Raw genomic sequence first — 23,399 nt, 5'->3', positions numbered from 1 at the left:
TCTTCAAAATGGCTGGTTTACCTCTTCAAGATGATATAAGACGATGCTGAATGGCGGTATCGATGGTCGGGATCGTTCATTTCACGCACAGATTGGCTCCTCTCGTGATTTATAGATGAGGCCTATTGAGTCACGATGGTTTGTCACTTTTTAAAAAGTGGGTCCCCAGAAATACAGTTTGGGAAACCCTGGTCTATGAAATGTTTCTCAGAGGCCATGCTAATGTATTTCATTTACTGACTGTCATATACGATAGCAAATTGAATATCCTCCTATATTCAAATAGGCAGATCCTCCTATTTTCGAGGCTGGAACCGGAGAACGTTTGCTTGAGAAGTGACTGAAACAACTGATTGATCGAAATAGGTGCTGATAGACTGACCAGTCGTCTTAGCTCTAAAGCTCTCGCTGCCCGTTGGGACGTTGAAGGCCGTTGTCTAACAAAGTTTGGGTTTCTTCTCTCGTAGGCATGGGCTGCTTCTGGGGAGTGGAGAGGAAGTTTTGGAAACAAAAAGGGGTTTATTCCACCCAAGTGGGCTACGCGGGAGGATACACGCCTAACCCCACCTACAAGGAAGTCTGCACAGGTAGCTTCTGCACACTGCTACACACACACGCTCTCACACACACACACACACACACAGCGCACTGGGCAGCGCGTTGTCTACTGAGAATCAATGGACTGTGGAAAACAAGACCGACATAAACAGAAGAGTGAATCATTTCCCCCAGGCCCTATTATACTGGGGCATGGATAAGGCTGCTATTGAAGCCTGACCACTCTGAGCTGTGTGTGTGTATATATTTCTGTGTGATGCATGTCCAGCCCTCCCAGCGATTCCTCCAGCCAGCCACTGCAGTGGGAATCCATCCTTAGACCTGCCTCACCACCTGTCTCTTTTTTCTATTATTCTTCTCTAAACTCAAACATAAACAAATAGCTGTCAAACGGCCACACCAACGCAGAGCTGAAAAGATGCGGGTGCACATGTTTGCACAGCAGAGATAACACGCGTCCAATAAAGGAGAGATACGGGATGTTTAACTGGAATCAACCACAGGAGGCAGAATATGCCAAGAGGAAAAAAAAAGGCCGTGTCCGAAGTCACTTCCTGTTAGCTATATAGGGCACCACATTTACTGTCTGACATTTTAATTAAATGTGTAAAATGTATCAACTATATAGCGACCCACAAAAACCTTGATGGAACGAAACCCCCCCCTCCCCCAAAATGCTATTCAACAGATGATGATGGTGATTAGTAAGTGTCTCACGTTACTATTGTTGTCACGCCTCCACTGTGTAAAGGCCTTAAAGGGACAATTCACCCCAAAATCTAAATTGCATATTTATCTTACACGTGGTGCTATTTATTGACTTAGAGATAGAGATGTCTGCCTCCCCTCCAATATAACGGGGCTGTATGACACTCACACTTGTGGTGCTCAAAGTGCCAAAAAAAACAGCAATGACTCTTTCCAGAAATCATGACCCAGTACAGCACTACAGGTAAGAGGAAAATATGTATTTTTAATTTTGGGTTGAGCTATCCACTCAATGACGAGACGCACAATGTGACAATATCAACGTGCACTTTTGTTGAGGGAAAAAGACAAAACAAAAATCTAGTTTAAAAAATACAAACTTGACAAAAATCTCTTTATTTTTGTTGACAAGAAAAGAGCGTACGGAATATTATAGACTGTCTGTTTTTTTTTTTTTTTTTTAATGCATCAATTGCGTTTCTTGTGCTGCGTGCGCGTCACCACGAGCAGAACACAATGAGCACAGTCAGGACCACTCGGTGTAAACTTAAGTTGAAGTTAACAATGACGGCAGCAGGAAGAAAGAAACCAGGTGATATCTTGACTCGACAAGATTGACTGAAATGTTCATTATAATGTGACGACTAAAAAAAAAAAAAAACTGATCATTAATTTAAACTTCATTCGAATAGTTACGGTTTTCTTGGACGAAGATAAGACTAAAATTAGGTTTGGTTATCATTTTCTATAATTTGAATGCACCAATTTTGTTTAATATCTACGTATCATCTTTCACTATCAATATAAATCCTACGTGCTGTATATACAGTATACAGGCATCTTTAAAAAAAATGATGCCTATTTCAAATGTTGTGGTCTATTCATGATTGACATCATATTGTATCTGCAAAATGTTTTTAATGTCTTTATGAAGATGTGATGATGCTGTTAGGTCAATAAACTATTGAACCTAACAATTGGAACATGTCTCTCATAACAATTGTGACTGGCATTTATAAATGTATTTATCGGCTAAACTGATTCATTGACAAATATTTTAGAGATGTAGGTCATAAAATACTTAGTTGCAGCCCCATATATGAAAGCCATTACATCCAGGAAGCATCGGGTGGGCCGCCTTTCTTGCGTTTCTCTCGCATGCCGATTTGTCAAATCTGGTTAAAATCAACACATGGATCCATCTGAAATGCTCGAGAACACCGATTGAGTGCGGGACTTATCTGTCATGGAGTCATTTTTGCAGAGCAGGAGCAGTTCATAAAACTCACCGGGCAATTTGTCGGCGGAGTTTTGGCGTCATGGTTGAGGATGTTATGCACTTTCCAACGTTTACGGTTCCATCTTCTTCAATTGTAATAACACCAACAGTCTGTAGGCCTACATTTCATACAGAAAGATATCTGTGGACTGCATACATCTTACAATATGTATATTTCTAACACAGGAATATTCTTTGAATGGGAATTGTCTGCTGCTGAAGAACACTTATCTCTTCTCACTGTACTGAACTGCTGGATGTGTGTTTTTGTAATCAGCATCTTTCCATCTTCAGGAGAGGCAGAAAATATTCATGTTTGATTAAATATTTACACTCGAATCAGTGTGAGGTTTGAAATGTGCTGATTAAATTTGCCCTTTTTTTCTTCTTTTTGACAAACATTTTTTATTTTTTTGGTCTCAAAGCCCTCTTCCTCTACAGTCAGAAGAATATATGTTAACTTCTGGCTGCTAATAGCTGAAAATATTACGAATATTAAAACAATATTACGAATGAGATAAATCAATTCTACCTTCTTCAGGCTTTACCAAACAAAATAATCTATTATAAATACAATGTAAGGCCTTTTATAACTTCCTAGGAGCCAGCAGTGTCATTCAGCAGGAAGATGGGTGTGGGGGGTTAAAGGTCAAATTAAGGATGGAGACTTGTGATTTAATAATGTGCTGAAGTGCTCTACCGCCAGCATTAGGGCTGGGTATTAGGCGTCAATATGTCTTCTACTCGCATGCTCTCTCAAATTGGTATTCTTCCCTTTTACTTAACAGTAATTTGTCAGTTTTCGACTATATTTTATTAGCCACATGGCTGGTTGTGGCAACATTTAACGTTTGAAACTTTGATTATTGCAGCTTTACCAAAAGAGGCCAATGAGGAGCCAGGACTGAGTGGGCCAGACTGCTACAGTAAAATGAGAGGTTTTCTAAAGGGACAGCCCAGCGACCACAGGGACCGCCCAGAACTTTAAGTACAGTACCGGAGTAAATGTACTTGGTTACATTCCACCGCTGTTTTTACAGTTGTTGCTTTCAAAGTCATTGTCTTTGCAGTCGGTGCATTAAGATAAAACTTCGGCGGTCAACTATCAAACACCCAGTCAGTTGTTCATGTTGAAATAGTGACATAATGAGAATGCAGGATAATCATTTTTACAGTTAAATGTACAGAGTCTGGACAACAACTCTCTGTTCCCATTCCAGCCACTTCTTTATTTCCCGTCTATTCTGAACTGGATATATTCCTGCGAGATTGTCCCGGTGAGGCATTAATTTAATATCGACCGCTGCTTTGTCTCTGTTCGCCAATATCTACCGTAGGAATCCATAACTCCTGATATTAAAAAAGTAATAAGAGACAGAGAGAGATGGGAGTGGAGGTAGAACGAGAGACGGGAGGAAGATGAGGTGGAGCGTAATGGGTCACGATGCATTACCAACACCAGCTGCCGTCTGTCCGTCTGCAGGAGTGATCGCTTGTTAGGCGGAACATTCTAATCGGCTTTGGACGACTGAGGACTTTTCAAGCACGATTCCTGGATTTAGGCTTTTTTTAGTTGTTTTTTAGTTGTAGTGTTTCAAGACCGACAGTTGAGTTTTGACCCTGGAAAAACAAGTTGACAAAACGGTCCAGATGATCATTTGTTCCAGAGCTTTCGGCTGAATCACGTTGTCTTCATCAGTTGCCATGGAAATATAGGTGTTCAAACGTATTCTGAGCTACTTTTTGGAGTTGTTGTTCGTGTTTTAAATGCTTCCACAGATCATCCTTGACCCTTTTGAAACAGCATCTGACCAGACTCGACTCAACGTCCACTTACTTGCTTGTTCTGGAGCTTTCGACCAATAGGACCTCAGGACTGTTTTAGAACTTCTTCAACTTAGAAGTCCCGAGAAAATAAAAAGTTTAAACATTTACAGTTTCATGACAATTTAACTGGCAAATAAAACGAACCGTAAACATAGAGCAAACTCTCGATATACAAATTCTCATAAACAACATTAATAAAGATTACATGTCCAAAAAAGAGTAGGGCACTTACGCCGCCCGACCGCTTCTCATGACTCAAACAATTAACACAAAATGCATCATATATATAACTAATAAACAACTTCCCCAATGCTCTTATGTTCCTCCCAAATATCCCATTATCAGATATACCAAAGAGGATGCTCCACAACCAATCTCCTTCATATTCAACCCAAAGAAGTCATACAATAGGGCCGTAAAACGTCTACATATTGCACCTTTACTTGACGCGTTACTGCATAAAAACATCCCACAATTAGGAAATATGCAATAGAACCCAAACGTTTGCGATAGAATTCACTGTGATGCGAGTGAATGGATTTATTAGTTGAACCCTATGTTGGACCTCTTGTGTGTCTGGTGAGCTCACAGAAGTTGTACTTTGCAGGTATGACGGGCCACGCCGAGGTGGTGAGGGTCGTCTTCCATCCGGAGCAGATCAGCTTCGCCAGCCTGCTCAAAGTTTTCTGGGAAAGCCACAACCCGACTCAAGGTACGACCTCCCAGACACAGACAGTCTCATGACTGAACCCTTTAAGGAAAATAAATAGTTTGTTTTTAGTGATATGTATGTAAAAAATGTGCCGTAAAAGAATGTTTCGATACCTGTGAAAACGTGTATTTGGAAGTGCTACGTCGGGGGCAACACTGAGCTGGACTCGCTTTAGATTCCTTTATGTCACATGCTAATGTTACAACTTGTTAGCATGCTCATGTGAGGCAGCTCAGGTAAGGCGGACGAGAATTTGTGTCAGGAGTATCCCGTCAAGAACTCGAATGTAACATTCTGACCCGTGGGTCGCCCAAGATCAAAAATCAGGAGGTCCCTGAAGTCATTAGGATTTGTACTGCGTAACAAAAATGTTTCACTTTTGACCAAAGCGTGGGATTGACAGACTTGACGGACACGCGCTGCTATCTCTACAGCGGAACCACTCGAGTGGCTGAAACCTTAGAGCGAAACCAGACATTGTGGTTGACAGGCTGACAAGCTGACGTTGGAGCGGTGAAAGGAATACGTGATGAAATGTCCGGTTCGAAGTCAAAAAAATAATTCAGCTTTCAGCTCTGCCAAGACAGACAAGTTATATTTTTGGAAAATGCTGTCAGCTGTTGTTTTCAGACGAGGAGGAGGAGGACGAAGGCAACTCACGTCAGCTGAAATCCTAAAGTCTTCATATTGCTCTTTGTGTGTGTGTGTGTTCGTTCAGGGATGCGACAGGGGAACGATACTGGGACGGAATACCGCTCCGTCATCTACGCCGACACAAAGCAGCAGCTGGAGGAAGCTTTGGCCTCCAAAGATCAATACCAGAAGGTACACACACACACACCTATTCACCCATCAGTCTTTAATGCCTCCATCATCCTCAAGTCTCCTCCTTCCTTAAGTCCTCATCTTCTTCCTTGTCAGTCCCTTCGCTTTTCTCTGACTCCATTTCCTAGCATCCCCCTCTGCTGCCCATCCCTCTTTCTTTCACTGTTTCTCAGAAACGCTCGCACAGATGCTTTTGGCGTCAGCAGATAAACACCGATATATATATAATGCATGTTACATTTGCCATGTACAGTATGTCCATATGCTTTTTACGTCCACATGCACACAAAAGATGTTCACACACTCCCTCTGTTGAACTCTCTCCTGCTGAGACTTCTGCACCACTATCCCACCAACAGGGCTTGTTGCCATGGAAACTGACGGAGAGGTTGTTTCTCTATTCTATTCTTTTCTTTTCTATTCTAGTGTAGTCTGGTCTTTATGAGCATCCCTTTTTTCCCTGTCCTATTCCTCCCCCTGTTCACAGCTCCTGTTCTGTCTCAAGCCTTGTGTCTGTTAGCAGGATCTGTCTCTTTGTTTTACTCTTTCTCTCCTCCACCAAGTTGTGAACGCATCAAACATTTTATTTGTGATCTAATGGAAACACGAGCTGATGTGTTAAGCGAAAAAATAAATAAAAATGGTTCCTGGGTTCAAGTATTACTTACTCTTACAACACTATATCCTACTCAAGTACTGTTGCAATACTGGAATTGTACTTGAGGAAAGCCCTTGCAGAATATGTCCAAACCAATTTTTTGATAGATTGTTGATAAATTATTTACTGCACTATTCAACAAATTGCCCCTTTTGAAGACATTACATTCTGTAAGGTTATAACCACACTGATAATTCTCCGTCCACACACGCTTTTTCACATCGTTTTAGAAACCTCAAAATCAGACGCCTGAAAACGACCATTCTGGGCATGCGTGAGCCAGTGCAAACTAGTAAACATTCTACTCTGCGGTTGCTTAGATACGTAAAATACACGGCTTATTAGTAGACTTCTTATAATAAAGGTTTGATGATTATGATATTCCTCTAGCTTTTCCACACAAACACTCAGAGACAAAATTTGGCGGAAAAAAGTTTTATTTTTCAAACGTTTCAAGGCTGCTGGTCTTGCTCTAACTCTCTCGCACACACATCACATTTACTTTAAAACAATTAAGAGTTCCATATCAAAGTGTGGCTACATTATGGCTCAAGAGATTTGGTCGACACACGTCCCTCACTCGTTGTCTGTTCTCACACTCGTAGCTCTGCCGGGTAGCTGGAAGTCCCTTTCATACGGGAGAGCAGCATTTATGCTTTTGTTCGTTGACAGTTTCTTTGTGAACTTCACTATAGTTGCGCAGGACAAAATATGCATAGATAACAAAAGGCAAGTCCTCTGTTTTATGTCCATCGCCCTTGTCAAAGCCGCAAACCGCGTCTTCATATGTCCGCTCGATAGGGGAGCAAAACGCCGCTCACCGATTGTAATATTGAATTTACTCTCTCTCTCTCTCTCTCTCTGCTTGTGCTGCTGTGGTCTTTATGTTAATACGATGGCATTCAATTCAGACTTGTGTCGTGTTGAAAGTGATGCTGACATGTTCCATGTCTGACCGAACAAGATTGTAGTTGTGACATTCACGTAACAGTGACCATATTAAATGTAACTCTTTGAATGTTTGAAAGGGGCTTAAAATTCTCATACAATTGCTTAAACCCAGTTTTAAAGTTTAACAGCCTCCATGTCAAAGTATCTTTGCACTTATTTCCCAAGGCTTTAAAGGCCAGCAGCTTGTTTCCCAGAAGTATCTTAATGTTAATATCATGCTGCTTGTTAAATGTGCAGGATGTTTCAGGGCCCAGAAAGCCCATTTAGTGGACATAAACTGGAGAAGTAGCTGACGTGTGCAAGTGTGCTTTTGTTCCCTCTTGCGTTGAGTTGAGCTGTGATGAAATGTCTTATGTCACATCAGCTGTGTCTAAAGAGGATATCATTGAGAAACAAACCTGCAATACGACAAAACACAATGCTATATAAAAAAGAGCCAAAATGAGCTTAAGCATTAAGACCAAGGTGTCTTAGAAGTAAAAAGAAGACATGTCAAAATCCAATCAACAGTTTATAATTTTACTGAGCACGTTCATGCTCCCAAGAGGACTGACCTTTACTAGCACAGACAAGATATTACAAATTTATGTTTAGATTTTCCTTGATTTATGGATTTAGTTGGTCCACAGAGGATGAATCCTTTAGCACCACGACCAGGCTGACATTAATATCTATCAAGAGTTGAAGTTGTTGGACGAAAACGGAGACAACTCCCAGACCGGACGCCGCCACGGTAGCGACCTGTCAATCACAAGGTAGCCACGCCCTAAAGCATACCCTGCTTTATCTTCTATTGGACTCTAAATGGACTAAATGAACATCATGCTGAATTTAAGAAGACTTAAAGCTAGAGATTGAGACCATAGACAATGTTTCCGGAGGTGACAAATAAAGTAAGAGGTAGGGTCATTTTCTCATAGACTTCTATACAATCTGACTTATTTCTGCAACAAGAGGAGTCGCCCCCTGATGGCCATTAGAAAAAATGCAGGTTTAAGGCACTTCTGCATTGGCTCGCACAATTGCACATTCATGCTCCTCAGAGGATTAACCATTTTTCATTTGTTGACACGGTGAGTTATCTAGTTTCATGCTATGCTCAACATTTCCATTTTTAGCGGTCAGAAAGGCTCGAATATATTGTTTTTTGGGTCTCATTAATGAAGCTTTTTTCTATAATACTCTTCGATAGATTCCCTTCATCTAATCACTACATCTCTCTATCAATCTTTCTAGATTTTGTTTCCTCTCATTTTTTCTCACCAGATTGCATCCCCCACTCTCTCCCATCTGTGTGTGTGTGTGTGTGTGTGTGTGTGTGTGTGTGTGTGTGTGTGTGTGTGTGTGTGTGTGTGTGTGTGTGTGTGTGTGTGTGTGTGTGTGTGTGTGTGTGTGTGTGTGTGTGTGTGTGTGTGTGTGTGTGTGTGTGTGTGTGTGTGTGTAGTTGGCCTACAGCAAACACACTCCATGCCAAACCATCTGGGCCTTAAATCTGTCCTCCACAAAAAACGCTTTAGTTGCAAAACTGACGTGCACATACACAAGCACACACACACCTATGCATACACTGACTTTTACATTTTGTTCAGATTATGTTTTGTTTTTTTCTTTATGCCTATAGTTATATATTTGAACAAATCCTCTGTCTGATGTTTTACACAAAGCCTCAACATTTTCGTGCCAAAAAAAGACGAGGCCATTTCAATAATTCAGTGTTTTTAGTTTTTTTCCCCCGACTGTCGAGAGCGGATGCAGCATTCACTGCCGCACATCGACTTCAGCGGCATCTTTAAAATATTAATGCATCTTTGCTCCCCCAAAAAAAATCTCGGGCGGAGTCCCCCTCCCTCCTGTTGATGGAGTCGTTGTAGGTGGCTCTCTTTCTCTTTGTCCCCGCAGCCGCCGACCACCACACTTCTTCTCTGCTCACGAACTGAACATGTAAAATGCATCGCTGCGCGGAGAGACTTTCCCAGGACACGCCGTCCCAGACACTTGCAGAATTTTTATCAGGATCCACTCTGATCCCCCGAGTCAAATCTTCTTCTTCTTCTTCTCCTGCCACATTGCGAGCATTGAAACATAAAAGATGGAAGAGTGAAATGGGGATGTGCAGATGGAAGGAGAGAGAAATTTGAGGCCAGGAGTTGTGATAAAGAGAGAGAATAGTCTGGTTAATTGTGTGTGTGTGTGTGTGTGTGTGTGTGTGTGTGTGTGTGTGTGTGTGTGTGTGTGTGTGTGTGTGTGTGTGTGTGTGTGTGTGTGTGTGTGTGTGTGTGTGTGTGTGTGTGTGTGTGTGTGTGTGTGTGTGTGTGTGTGTGTGTGTGTGTGTGTGTGTGTGTGTGTGTGGTACAACAGCACTGCAGAAAATTACCTTGCAGGCGGCTGGCGTTTGTCTGCAGCATGAAAGGAGCCTCCCTTTTCTTCTCTTGCCTCCTACCCATCATTAGGGTGTGCACTGCGTCTAAAATGGCAGGTGGAAGTGGTAACTGTGTGTGTACTTGCATGCTTGCTTTATGTAATAATAATGTGTGCTCGCTCGGTGGGTGCTGAAGCAGCGTGTGCTCATTGTTCTGGCATCTCTTTCCCTCTTGATGCACCTCTCCGGCTACGTTTTCTTTTCATGAACACTCGTATATCTTCTTCTCAACACAAAACAGCTGCTTTTTCCTTCCCTTTCTTTCTCCCTTTTCTTTGTCTATGAAATCCCTCTCCAGCGCTTTTAACATGCCAGCTTCACCTTTTTTTTTTTTAATTTTTTTTTTTAGTTCCTGCCTCGCGGGTGCTTATCAGTGCTGCTCACGTTTCCCCGTGCTTTACCAGAGCAGTCAAGGTATTTGCATTTCAAATGAGAAATCTACTTCTCTGACATGCAAATTAATGGATGTGAATTATGCATCTATAGCAGGCTGCTAACACAGCGGCAGGAGCTGCCCAAACAAACGCACTGAAACACAGGGAGGATGGTTGAGGATGGTTGAGGATGCCATAGGACCGGTGTCATGGAAAATGGAGCCTTTTTTGGGTAACGCAGGGAGTGTCGGAGGGATGTCAGTGTCCATAATTTTAAGCTTAAAGCCGAATATTGCCAATATTTTGCGCTGAAATTCATTATCTTAAACGAATAGTCCAACTAAATCTTTTTAGTATCAAGTACTTCCCCCTGTTGACTTGAAAGGTGGCTCTGAAAGAACAGTGGACCCCAGTGGCGACCTAGAAAAAGAATACGTCACAACCAATCAAAACATTGATTTGAAATTAGTCAAATCACCCCCGCCGCTTAATTCACCTCCCTGACATTGATCTTTGAGTTTAGTATTATCCAAACAGTTGTTCTCTTTGTGAATAACTTACTACAGTGTACGCCACTCCCAATGGAGGTTCTGAGTTGGGAACATTCAGATCAACGGTGGAAATGTTCCTTTGGACATTTTTATGTTTTTTTTAAAATTTACTTTCTATGGACGATTCCTTCGAAAGTGTTTTCTAAAAAAGGTTAGAACATGCCTCCCCAGACTGCACGTAACTGAGCATGACGAGGGTCATTTGTACAAGTTTAAAAAGAATAGCCAAAACACATAAACTCAGATTTTGAGTTTTTGTGTTTTTCTTCTTCTACTCTATGAATCTGTGCGACCAACAGTTTAAAAACACATTTTTCTGTGAAGACCTGCAGAGACCTCAAAGAGTATCATCAGAGAACCATAATTCTGAAAATACAGAATATTCCATTTTTTGTGTTCAAACCTTTCACACTTCAGACCGACACAAATGTCCACATTCCACCAAAAGTTAAAGGTTTGCACCGACTCACAATCATCAATTGACTGTGTGCATATACAACAGATATAATTGATGTAACGCTACTGCTTATCAGTCAGGTTTTCTAGCACACCTTTCACAAACGACTTTATGAAAATTCCGACACGTATAATGTCCATAGCATAACTTTAGCTATCAGACTTTGTTCTCTACACGTTATCTTGACAACGAATTATGTTTACCCCTCTTTTGTTGGCTACTCACCATCAGGAGCAAGATCAACTGCTGCACTTACCCAGATGCCCTCTTTATATTCGTTGTTGTCTCTACTTTGTTTGCCAAAAAGGGCACAAAGTTGTAAGACAAAATGGATCAATGTTCACGTCTGTTTTTAATAGACTCTATGAATAACTGAATTTATGTCACTATAGCCACTATAGAGACATCCGAGGAAATCTATTGATCATTATTTTATTGGTGGCCTTCTTTTCTTTTCTTTTTTTTTTTTTTATCGCCATCTGAAATTTGCAGGAATCAAAACGGCTGCAAAAAAATACCTGGACTGCGAAAATACAAAAGTTTTGAATTTGGTGTGGATAGGCTCATAGAAATGGATGGAAGACCTTTACTCTAACTAATCGGACATGAAGACATTTGTGGCTTAAACTCATTGCAGAAGGCAAGTCATCGCCCCCAACCGTCATTGACTCCCATTGAAATCCCATTTAAAGATTTGCCTTCAAGTAGCAAATCCCAGCCAACGGAAACACAATGTTGCTTTTGTTGATTTCAGAATTCATGTGGAATGGGCCCGCTTGATCAGTGCATAAATTTATTTCTGCGCCATTGCCCAGTACTATTTAATTTTCTTTAATTTTTTTTTTTCTGCAAATAGTTTTTGTCATTCTTTACTCGCCCTTTGTGTTTGAAAGGTTCTGTATAAATGCATCTAAAAGAGACATTAAATAGATATCAAGTATATCTCCTTACTGTATGTAAATGTAATCACAAAGTGCAGCTGCAACAGAGAAGAGAGTCCCGTTCTGACGAACTGCTGTGTTGTACCCACCCTCCCCCCCACTCACTCAAATTAAATTGTGGTGTCAGTACAGGAAGTGATGAATCAAACAGCAGGGAGCAAACACTGTCCATTAAAAGCTAAAACCCGCCAACGTTGGATCTTTAGTCTCTTTGGTAGTTTCTGTTACAGCAGCATCGCAGACCCTCCGGGGTTTGTTTGCTGACGTCCTCTTTATCAACCTCCGAGCACTGACGTCAATGAAGTTAAAAAGGTTTTCAAACAATTACCTCTCACTGACTATTAGGGGCACCAATGTGTGAAATTACCCAGCACCGCTTTAAGTCTGATTGTCTCTCTGTACTAAAAATAAACAGAGAACTTTTTAGTATTTCCCCCGGGAGTTTAATCCTCTCAAACAGGATCTGTACCATTTAACATTAAACCTATCTGCAAAATGATGCAACAATCACACTTTTTACATACTTTTACACGCTTTCTGTAGTTATTTGCTAGTTGTCTGTTTTGCTTTGAATGTATAGTTTTCATAATTGTTGACAGTCATACAGTTCTGAGTCCTGTTCTCTCTTCTTAGATATGATAAAAGATAAATATGTGCAGCAATAAACATACTTCCACTAACGGTGGAAAACAGGAGTTGGCCTTTAAGGTTTGCTGTGAAAGGAGTTTTAACACTCTGAAAAGAGTACTGGATGAAACGCAACAATACGTCATAGTGATTAGAGATTAGAAAAAGATAAGCTACCACAAACCATAGTTAGACCAAATATAATACAAGGCTGTTCTTAAGCACAACCTCACTTTGACCTCAACAATGACAATGCTAACATGCTGCAGTTAAACGGGTACTATGTTTAACATGTTCCATCTTAGTTAAGTGCGTAAGCATGCAAACATTAGCTGCAGTACATTGCACTAAACACAAAGTACAGCCAAGGCTGACGGGAATGTCTTCAGTTTTTGGTCACAAACCAAGTTATAAATTTGACCTGATGGTGGCGCTAAAGGAGAAGTCAAAGGGATCGGCAAAGTAATTACAATTCTTCCTGAGGGGAATCGCAGGACAGAAAAAGTTAATATCCAACCCCGTCCTGAAGTAGAACACAATAAATAATCTAGTGAACATATGAGCAAATGTAAACCAGTTAGCTCACAAGAAAATTTAGAAAAATCGTACAAATCAACGATCTGAAACGGCTGTAAGAAAAAGAGTAAAATGAGTACACACTGTTAAAAACGATGCTCCATCAAATGCATTAGAGTAGATTAAAGAGCTGACAAAGTGGTGGATGTAACGGTAGGTGCTGATTAGAAATACTGAAAGTTCGGGAAACCGTTTTCTAGAAATATCCAGAGAATGTTTTTACGCTTGGCTGAGGTGGAAAAATGTATGTATCAACAAAAGCCCAATGTGACGGCAGCAAAACCAATCTCCTCATCGCTCCACACAGGTCTGATGTAACCTCCCTCACACTGACACATGAAACAAACAGAAATATCATATTAACATCCAGTTTTATACATCATTTTGCCCTCTTTCTTTGACAACGCTATAATGGTTTTCCGGGGTATTAGCGCCACCTACCGCTCGATGAACCCGCTTCTAAAAATCACATTACAGTTGTGGATGAAAACAAGCATTCATTCGCATCTTCTGTTGCCGATATTCTAAACAAACATTTGGAAACATTTGGATGCAAACCTGTCTAATGACAGTAAAACTGACCGTGACTCTTGAAATTAGATCAAAATGTTGGATTTATATTTATTTTTTAAAGAAAGCTTTTACTTTTATTTTCTTCTTGTTCAGCCCAGATGAGAGGCTCCCTGCTTGGGGCTTCAGGTCTAGGCCAGCTCCCTAAGGCCTACTTGACCTCTGGTTCTCTGGTGAACACAGCACCGGGCTCAGAGCGCGTCTTCTTCCAATCAGAAGATTGGCGGTTCAATCCCCGGTTCTTCCTCCCGAAGGTTTCTCCTACAGTGTGAGTGGTTAGTTTTGGGGCGTACATGCACCTTGCATGCTGCCTTGAGTCGAGTCCATTTATCATTAACTGGCTGGAGGGATGTCGAGGGAAGTTAACACTAGCGACACCTGTGATTAGGTGTGCTGGATACCTGTGGTGATCAAAATACATTTTAAATTTAACGTTAGAATTCATCTTTTTTTTTTAGCGAGACAGAGTTCAAAGGCACTGAATATCAACGGACTTTGTTCAAAGAGTGCTGTCAGTTGAATGCTAAGTCATTGTATAATCTAAGGTGAGATCACTTCACATAAAACGAGTTGTCATTTTCAACAGCTAGCAATAACCTTAAAGCCACACGGTTCCCACCTTTAGTATCGAGATCATGTTGCTTCAGTTGTGCATCCGTTTCACGTTCTTTGCAGAATGAAAGCCATTTCTGTCAATTAGCGAGTAGGAACGGCTCCATAATCACAAGAAATGGAACATATAATTAGGCGGGGAATTATTGTAATTGTGATTATGTGATCGTAATGCAGCTGAACACACAAAGTTAAATGAAAGGCACAGTTATTAGATATTTAACCTGAACATTCAGCCAGTAAATGAAGCCTTCACATACAATTTCAACCAAATAAACATGGAGCAACTTTTTGACTTCCTCATCATGCCTGGATCCCAATTTGAGCCGCAGAAGTTCCTAAAATGCACGAAGCGCGGTTCAGTTCTATTATCATTTAGGTTCTCCAGCAGGATAATTACCATAAACCTGGCGCCGTCGCTTCAGAGGATTTGGGTTTCGGTAGCTGTCGTGTCGGGCGGAAGAACAGCAGCTCCGCCGATAAAACACAAAACATGTAAATGTCGAGCCAAATTAAGCTCTCCCGCCAACCAATGCTATGAACAAGCTGTGTTGTAAACATGCCGGCACACACTCCAAAAAAAACAAAGCAACACCCCTCCGTCAGGAATTTAAATTTCGTGCGTGTGTGTGTGCGCGTGTGTGTGTGTGCGCATGTGTCTTTTCCTGCTTCTTTGTCTGTTGATTCATCCACATGCCATCTGGTTGAGTTATTTTATCACAAGGAGGAGAAGGTGTCATCACCGACGGATTCTACCGTGAATATGTGTGCGTGCATTGTCTGTTTTTTTTTGTAGTTTGCCATAAACACATTTCCTCTTTTTTATTCCCAAGATGACAGTAAGTACTTTGCAGTGTGAGGAGAGGCGATGAGAGAAATTGGAGGAGGAGAAATTGTTTTCATGCTCAATAGGATGCAAACATAAACAAGTGCATTAAAAAAACACTTATAATCCTAAATGTAGGCGCAGTTCACAGAGAAACGCGCTACTTTTTTAGGTTTTCAACATTGGAGAGATCAAATAGAACTTAATTTCCCATCATACACTATTCCTGCCATTCCTGCCATGTTCTTTGTTGTTGCTGCTGAAGCTGATTCCCACAGAGATCACTGACGTTTCCTTCTTATCCGTCTGTTCGTCCATTGCTTCTACAACTATAACTCCATCTGTTTAACGCAGTTTACATCCTTGTAAATCTACAAATGTGTCTTTGTTGCTGCCTCTTTCAGGTACTAGCCGAGGAAGGTTACGGTGCGATCACAACAGAAATAGCCGAAGCCAAGACTTTCTACTACGCCGAGGATTACCACCAGCAGTACCTGAGTAAAAACCCTGAAGGATACTGCGGGCTGGGAGGGACGGGAGTCTCCTGTCCAATAGGAATCAAAGCTAAGGTCTAGATAGCCAATGGCAGCCAAGAGCCATTGCCGTCAGGAAGGATGCAACAGTGGAGTGGAGTAAAGTTTTAAAATGTTTCCAGAATCAATAGGCTTGATGTTTCAATCAATATATGAAGAAAATTAGATTTTCGTATATTTTATGCATTTGGGAACATCGGTCAAATATTTAAAACTGTGCATTCGATAATGTCAGTATATCGCACATTTCTCATGAACCCAGCATTTCCATGCCTCTGAAAAACAAAACGAAACAATGATTGTTGTCAAATGCTGAAGCTCAGTTTGTAACATAGTAAATAACGCAGCCGATTTGTGCCTGATGTGAACCAGTGACGCGTAGCATGAACTGCAGCGCAGACGCCGGTGAAGGCCGGTTGTCTTCTCAGCTCTTTGCTGATGGAGAACCTACCAGTGACTCAAGATATCCACGAATGCTGGTGCATCGTCACTTTAGTGGAGGCTTCACACATGCGGGGCAATTTTATATGTTCGATGTATCAAAATGTATGTAATCCAATGAAAGCTAGTGTAAAAAACAGTCGCTCTTAAATTTTAGTGTACAGTCCGACACAATCTAATATAGTGTGCGTCAGTCCACAATTCACTTTTTTCGCATATATAAATTGAAGATTTTGTTTCGCAGAAAGATGCTCAGGTTGCTTATACATGACGATTATTTATGTTCAGCTTTGAAAGTCTGTAAAAGAATAAAACATATTAAAAGCTTCCAAAATCAGAAGTCTCTCTTGCGTCTTTTCTGTTTCCTGAGTGCTGTTTAAATCGAACCATACGAGAGGAACAGAGCTGCGTGTACGATTTAAACTCTATTATATCATTCTGAGTTTGCAGCACGGTGAACAGCAGATTTGTTTGTGATTAAAACTCTATGTATTTGCTCTTTGGTGGTTTTGATTTTGGAAGACCTCCAGTCCTTCCTCCGATCTTTGCCTGAAGTAACGTTCCAGTCCTCGACTCATCCGTCATCGCCGTTCATCTGTGTGCGTTTGTGTTTTGTACAGCATGCTCTACGTGTTTGGCTGCTACGGCACACAAACACACCGGCACACCAGCAGGAGGAGAGCGGGTTTGGTGCCAGGCCCTCCAAAGCTTGGCATCACTGCCGCAGAGTCGAGAGAGAAGAAAAAAGAAAAAAAAAAAAAAAGGCAGGAGAAGGAAAAGATCGGTCTCTTTAGAAAATGGCAGAGCGCCACCTTGGATCTGGGCTGCTTTGGATCGCCTCCATGATGCAGACTGCAGGACCTGACTGGCTTTTCCAAGCCAGATCTGACTGCTATTTTTGGAGTGAAGCTGACGAAAGCTGAAATTTGGTGCAAATATTCAGTGTTCCTTAGGTTTGTCCATTTTTTGAAAGCCTCAGAGTTTAGACCACAAGGTATTAAAACTACTGAGACAGAATATCATGGATGTTTTTTAATAAGGAAAAAACATCTTTCACTAAACCATCAGTATAGCATGGATCAATTCTATGATAAATGTGAGCGCTATGCGGCGCACCCATCATATCATATATGAGGATGACGCCAGCTGCGACTGGATCCCAGTTTTAATAAAGGGGTAATATTGGCTCAATATACATCAGCGTGACCTCCACACAGCCTTTGTTCTTTCCGGGTTTGTTGGTTGGGTTTGTGGTTATTAATAGAACGATAATAATTTCACAGAGCCCTGTGATTGGCTAGAATAAAAGTTGGTTAATTAAAGTTTAAACAAAGTGATTTCAAATAACTTTCTTGGAGAAAGCAAATGAACTACTTAGTTTGCAATTTATGATAATTTATCGTTAAAAGAACAATGTATTCCTCTTTGTTGAATTTTTGTTTTCCACCTGTAGGTATAGTACAATCTGTACCTTTTTGGTAACAACCAAATTATGTTAATGTCATCGAGTACTGAAAGGCAATGAAACTTAATAGTTCATTGATTCATTTTCTCTTTACCGAGAGCTCCAATGTTTGACTTTGGGAGTTTTTATCTTTGTTTTTAGTTTAAGGGGGATCTGTTGCCAGAAATGGATTATAACATTAAGATTATGTATATTCATCTAAAAAATAAGAACCGTTGTGTTTTCATCACCTCGGAATGAACTGTTTATATCTACATAAGAAAGGGCGTCCTCTTCACAGAGCCGGCTGCCATGTTCCTACAGTAGCCTAGAAAGGACAAACCAAACGTTGGCTATAGATGGGGCCATTCTTGTGTCGTGTTTTCACATCGGCCACCATAGGTCTCCTACACGACTGGCACACAGGAGAAGTGTCAGTTGGTTGCAATCTAAAACCTCACCGCTTAAACATTTATTATTGGAGAAGTTGTGCTTCTTTGGTAAAGTTATATGAAAAATCATGTGGCAAAATGTAAGGTTTATTGGAGATTCTTTACTAGAAATAACCTCTCGAGATGTACCATTTTGTTTTCATGGGGGTCTTCTTCAAACATTGTTGTGTGTCTGTGCCAACACGCTGGTATTGTAGAAGGCTTTATCTGCTCATAATTCAGCAAGGCCAAGTGTAAAGAAATCTGCTGCATGTCCTTAAAATACCGGAAGGATCTCGCTAATCTTTCTACATCTCTGGCCAACTGGTGATTGTGACTCTGATCGTCAATCCAATTGTACAAAATTGTTATCGGGATTTGTGTCTGTTGTTTATTTTGGGATGTATATATATTTTTATAAACCTCATACGACACATAAAGAGCACACAGCCAACATTACTGTCTGTCTCTCATTTCATACGGACTCACTCACTTCCCTGAATCTGTCCCTGGTTAGAACGCATGCTTATGCTGCCATCACGTGGTATGTTTGAGGTATGAGCACATGGCTCAGGCCCACTGAGGTAACATAAACCAACAGGCTTTAGCTTGAGATAGAAAGGTCAGAATTCATAAAAAAAAGTTCCAATGTCATAAAATTGAAATACTACTAATGTACTACGAACAGACATTGGTCCATGTCGAAAAAAAGGCAATTTAACTAAGTTTTTATAATTTCTCCTTTTGTATCTGGCTGAATTATTCCTTGAATATATTCTTATTGCTCATATATTTACATTTTAAAACACAAAAGATTATTTTCGCTTACAAAAACGTTTAAAATACAATACATATGCAAGAGAGTTTATGATTTGTATGAAATTATAGAAAATCACGCGCGATTACTTAAGGAAATGGCTGATATCCTTGTTTCACCATTGTGTAGCCTGTTCAACACAAGCCTAGCCAGCGGCGAGGTACCCATACAGTGGAAAACGGCAACAGTAACCCCCATCTTCAAAAAAGGCGACAAGTCTGACCCAGCAAACTACAGGCCCGTCTCACTTACGCCAGTAGTGTGCAAACTCATGGAAAGACTGATTGCTGAAGACATCAGGGAGCACCTGAAATCTAACGACCTTCTATGCAAGCAACAGCACGGCTTCACGTCCGGCAGATCAACAGTTACTAATCTACTGGAAGCAATCGACATCTGGACTGAAGCCCTTAGTCACAAGCTTCCAGTCGATATTCTCTTCCTAGACTACGCTAAGGCCTTTGATACGGTTCCACATGAGAGACTTCTCCTTCAACTTTCAACCTTTGGCATCCAAGACAACATACTTCAATGGATCCGTAACTTTCTTACCAATCGCAGACAACGAGTAGTGGTAAATGGACAATTCTCTGATTTTGCAAGCGTCAACAGCGGGGTACCTCAAGGCTCAGTACTTGGCCCTCTTCAGTGTGACTTGGACCATCTCCAATCTTGGGCCCAAACAATGTGCATGTTATTTCACCCAGATAAATGCAAAACAATGCACCTCGGGAACACTAACCCGCAACGCACATACACAATGAGGAACACGTTCAAGTCCTTGGACCAAACATCATTTCTCCACCTGTACAAATCCTTGGTACGTCCTCACCTCGAGTACGCCTCAGTCGTCTGGTCGCCCAAACTCAAGCGGGACAAAGATGCCCTGGAACAAGTTCAGAGACGCGCAACTAGACTAGTGCACGGTCTCTCAAGTTTCTCATACCCAGAAAGACTTGCCAGCCTCAACTTGCAAACGCTGGAATTTCGACATAAACGAGCCGACATGGTCCAAACTTTTAAAATGCTGACAGGAATTGACAGCGTACAGTCTGACAGAAGTTGTGAAGTATGTGGCAATAGTATGTTCCAAAAATCCCTCAGCACCAATACAAGAGGTCACGATCTGAAACTACAGGTACAACACCAGCCTGGTCCACGGAAACCTTTTTTCTCAAGTAGAACAACACCAGTATGGAACAGCCTGAGTCAAGGAACAGTTAGTGCCTCCTCAGTCAACACATTTAAGACCAGCCTAGGGAGAGAATGGCAACACCATCAAAGCCAACACCAACACATATTTTCCTACTAATTGCGCTCTAATACCACCTCGAGGGATCAACATTGGTATAAATGAAACCTTTGGTTTAAGGGAGACTTGTCTGCATTTAGAGTTAGTTGTTTGATTGTGACACGTGTTGTGACGGGTGGGGTGATGATGCCCAGTAACTGTGGCAACAGTAAATTTCCCACAACTGTCACGCAGCTCAGCTCGTCCCAACACGGAAGGTAACTAACCACAAATATTATTACGATGGTTTTCAACTAAAATATCACATGTCACTGTTTCTTGAGATCTTAATTTACTTAGGAGAGAGTTCAATTGTGTTGGTTATTCATGATAAACTGTCTGTTGATAAAGTGAAGGGTTCACTCATTTTAAGATAGTTTACGGTCCATTTATAGATTTTTGAATGTAGTTTGGTGTAGAGTTTTGATAGCCCCTGTTTTTACATTTAAAAATGGATGATTACCACAAATATATTCAAGTCACAAAGTCCTTGTTTCTGAAAAATGTTTAACCTTAAAGCCAATCTTTGCAGATTCCTCAAAGACTCCTTTATTATATATGCATTTATATCTAATTAAATATTATAGTATTGGTTCAATTCAGTGGGTTCATCAATAAATAACCCTTTTAACCTAGTTGCTACCCATTTGTTCACTTAGTTCCAAGATAGACAAATGGCTAATACTTGGTATTAAGTATTATGTCTTTTTATTGTCCGTTATTTTATATTTTAATATTAAATACGTGCTATATATCCTTGTTTTACACACATATTCGAGAAGATAAAGATATATCAGTTCAGATAGGTGTGCTAATCCCCAAGGAGCAGGAGGAATAAAGTGCTGGGGGCCATCTTAGTTTGTGGAAAACCGATTTAAAATCTTCATTCACAATCTACTGTATCTACTGTTGGACAGTCGCTCTTTGAGAAATCTAGAAAATGATATCTTATAAACCCTGGTGGTTACTGAAACGGCAGGACGTTCCAAAAGTTTTAACTCGTGTTTCATTTATCTTTCGAAGACATGTTTATGCTAGCTGTAAGCTTTGCCACTCAAAATGTCATCATAAGGACAAAGGTAAGAAACGTCTTTGTTACTCATTTAACTACTGTGTCAGTTTGATAGCAGCTTAACTTGTGATTACAATGTTGACAGAAAATGTCAGTTTCAGCTTTTCAGAAAGACTAAAGAATCAGTGAGGTTGAAAAAAAGGCCAGCAAGGAGAAGAGACTGTAGTTCTCAAACATATAGCTTCATTTGAAGTGTACACACAGGCAGATTGGCTTGTAAATGTCAGACACATTAAGTTATCAGAAAATGTCTGTATTGACTTTCAGCCTACATATTTACATATCCAATTTATCCCACATTTTAGAGTGAGTCTAAAGTCATTTTTCTCCATGAAATTAAAGCCTTTTTCTTTATTCTCATTGTGACATTTTTATGTTTAAAAAAAATAAAATAATCCAATAATTAATGCTTCCAAAATTCAGATGAAGAAAAGCTCAGAATAGAGCAGTTGTCAAAACGAGCAGAGGGTGCATCGTTGAACGATGTCTGCTGAAAAACCCATGGAGAGAACGTGCCAGAGGACGTGCACGGACTCTAATCGGTCGGTGGAGAATCTCAGGGTGAAAACCTTTGTCAATTATGTGACAGGGAACTTTATCTAGAAATAAAGAAAGGATTTATTATATACAAGACTGTTCTACGTAATCAGGCATGTCCACTTTTAGTTCAGTTGTTCGTCTTGCCACTATACAGCAGTAGAACATCAGATTATTGTTCCTGCTGGGAAGGAAAGTGCCCACCACAGCCATTGTAACATGTTGCGTTGGTCCGGTTCTTAATGTGTGTCTGTTGGCAGGCGCCAGAGCATCCATATGAGGTGGTTCAGCGGCAAATTGAGCAGATCCACGAGGTCCTGCAGGAGCAGAGTCGACTGTTGACACTACTAGGGACAGGTCAGTGTTGAGCAGCACACTCTCCTGTTTAGGGTCAGGTGAAAGAAAAAAAAAAAGAAATATATATATTATTAAAAATATATCTATATTTTTGAAAAAAAAAAATATATATATAATAAAAAAATATATGTATTTTTTGGAGGAAAAAATATATATAATTAAAAAAAAAAATATATATATATTTTTTCTGATTAAATGCAACAATATTTGTTTGGGTGATCCAGTATTGATTCTTAAAATCGGTCTTTGCATTTGAGCCTTTTCTGAGAAAACAAATGTGTACATCTGCGCTAAATCTTCAGCATTGTAATTAAGGATTTTCAGCAACTAATTTCCAGTGCTGGGTGATGTTACTTTTAAAAGTAACGAATAACATTACAACGTTGGTGCCATTTAAAAGTAACTTGTTTCAGCCACTGAGAAAACTCCTAAGAGCCCTTTTCCATTACCAAAAACCTCTTTGCGATTCCTTGCTCATGTTGGTTATACATCTACGTCTCGTCTCATCTCGTCACAGCCCAAAGAGCCTGGCCTTGTGGGCGCATGTTGGCGCTTCTCTAAATTGCTGGGGACACTTCTTCTTATTCTCAGACACAATTTGCAATTCACTGTGATGTTCTTTTAACGAACAGCTTATTTGAAAACATAAATAAATAACTGATTACTTGAATTACTATACGTTGAGGAGATTACGAGAAGTTTGATTACAATTACGACGTCTTGCCTCGAATTCCTTAAGTTTCCAACTCAACACATACTTATCTTAATGAGATAAATGACTTAAAACAACGTTCAGTCTGAGGCGAAGTCATTAACCCATAACAGGCTTTAAAGCAAGACAGAGCATGCAGCCAATCTGTAAAGAAGGTGGCACCAATAACACTTATCTTCAGTGTTTTTGTTTGTTTTTGTATTCGTACGTCCTTCCTCTGTCGTTGCCACGGCTGCTGTGTTATTAAACCTGCTAGCCTCAACTTGACAGCCTCCTGTTGCTACACCCGTACT

The 23,399-nt window shown here is 40.6% G+C and overlaps 1 protein-coding gene across 1 annotated transcript in view; it reads left to right on the top strand.

Moving 5' to 3' along the window:
• msraa (methionine sulfoxide reductase Aa) overlaps window positions 1–16,785 on the top strand; it is a 31,588-nt gene extending 14,803 nt beyond the window's left edge. Inside the window, exons 3-6 of the mRNA XM_076083625.1 lie at window positions 468–587; window positions 4,980–5,084; window positions 5,803–5,909; window positions 15,876–16,785. Coding sequence (XP_075939740.1) covers window positions 468–587; window positions 4,980–5,084; window positions 5,803–5,909; window positions 15,876–16,046 — 503 coding nt within the window. The 3' untranslated portion in view covers window positions 16,047–16,785. The remainder of the gene's footprint in view (window positions 1–467; window positions 588–4,979; window positions 5,085–5,802; window positions 5,910–15,875) is intronic.
• Window positions 16,786–23,399: the final 6,614 nt, after the last annotated feature.

The sequence above is a fragment of the Anarhichas minor genome, unplaced genomic scaffold (genome assembly GCF_050575085.1).
Source record: "Anarhichas minor isolate MPS153535 unplaced genomic scaffold, ASM5057508v1 ptg000136l, whole genome shotgun sequence".
In the NCBI taxonomy this organism is placed as follows: domain Eukaryota; kingdom Metazoa; phylum Chordata; class Actinopteri; order Perciformes; family Anarhichadidae; genus Anarhichas; species Anarhichas minor.
Note: the sequence above shows the minus strand (reverse complement) of the source record. Positions and strands in the feature narration are given on the sequence as shown.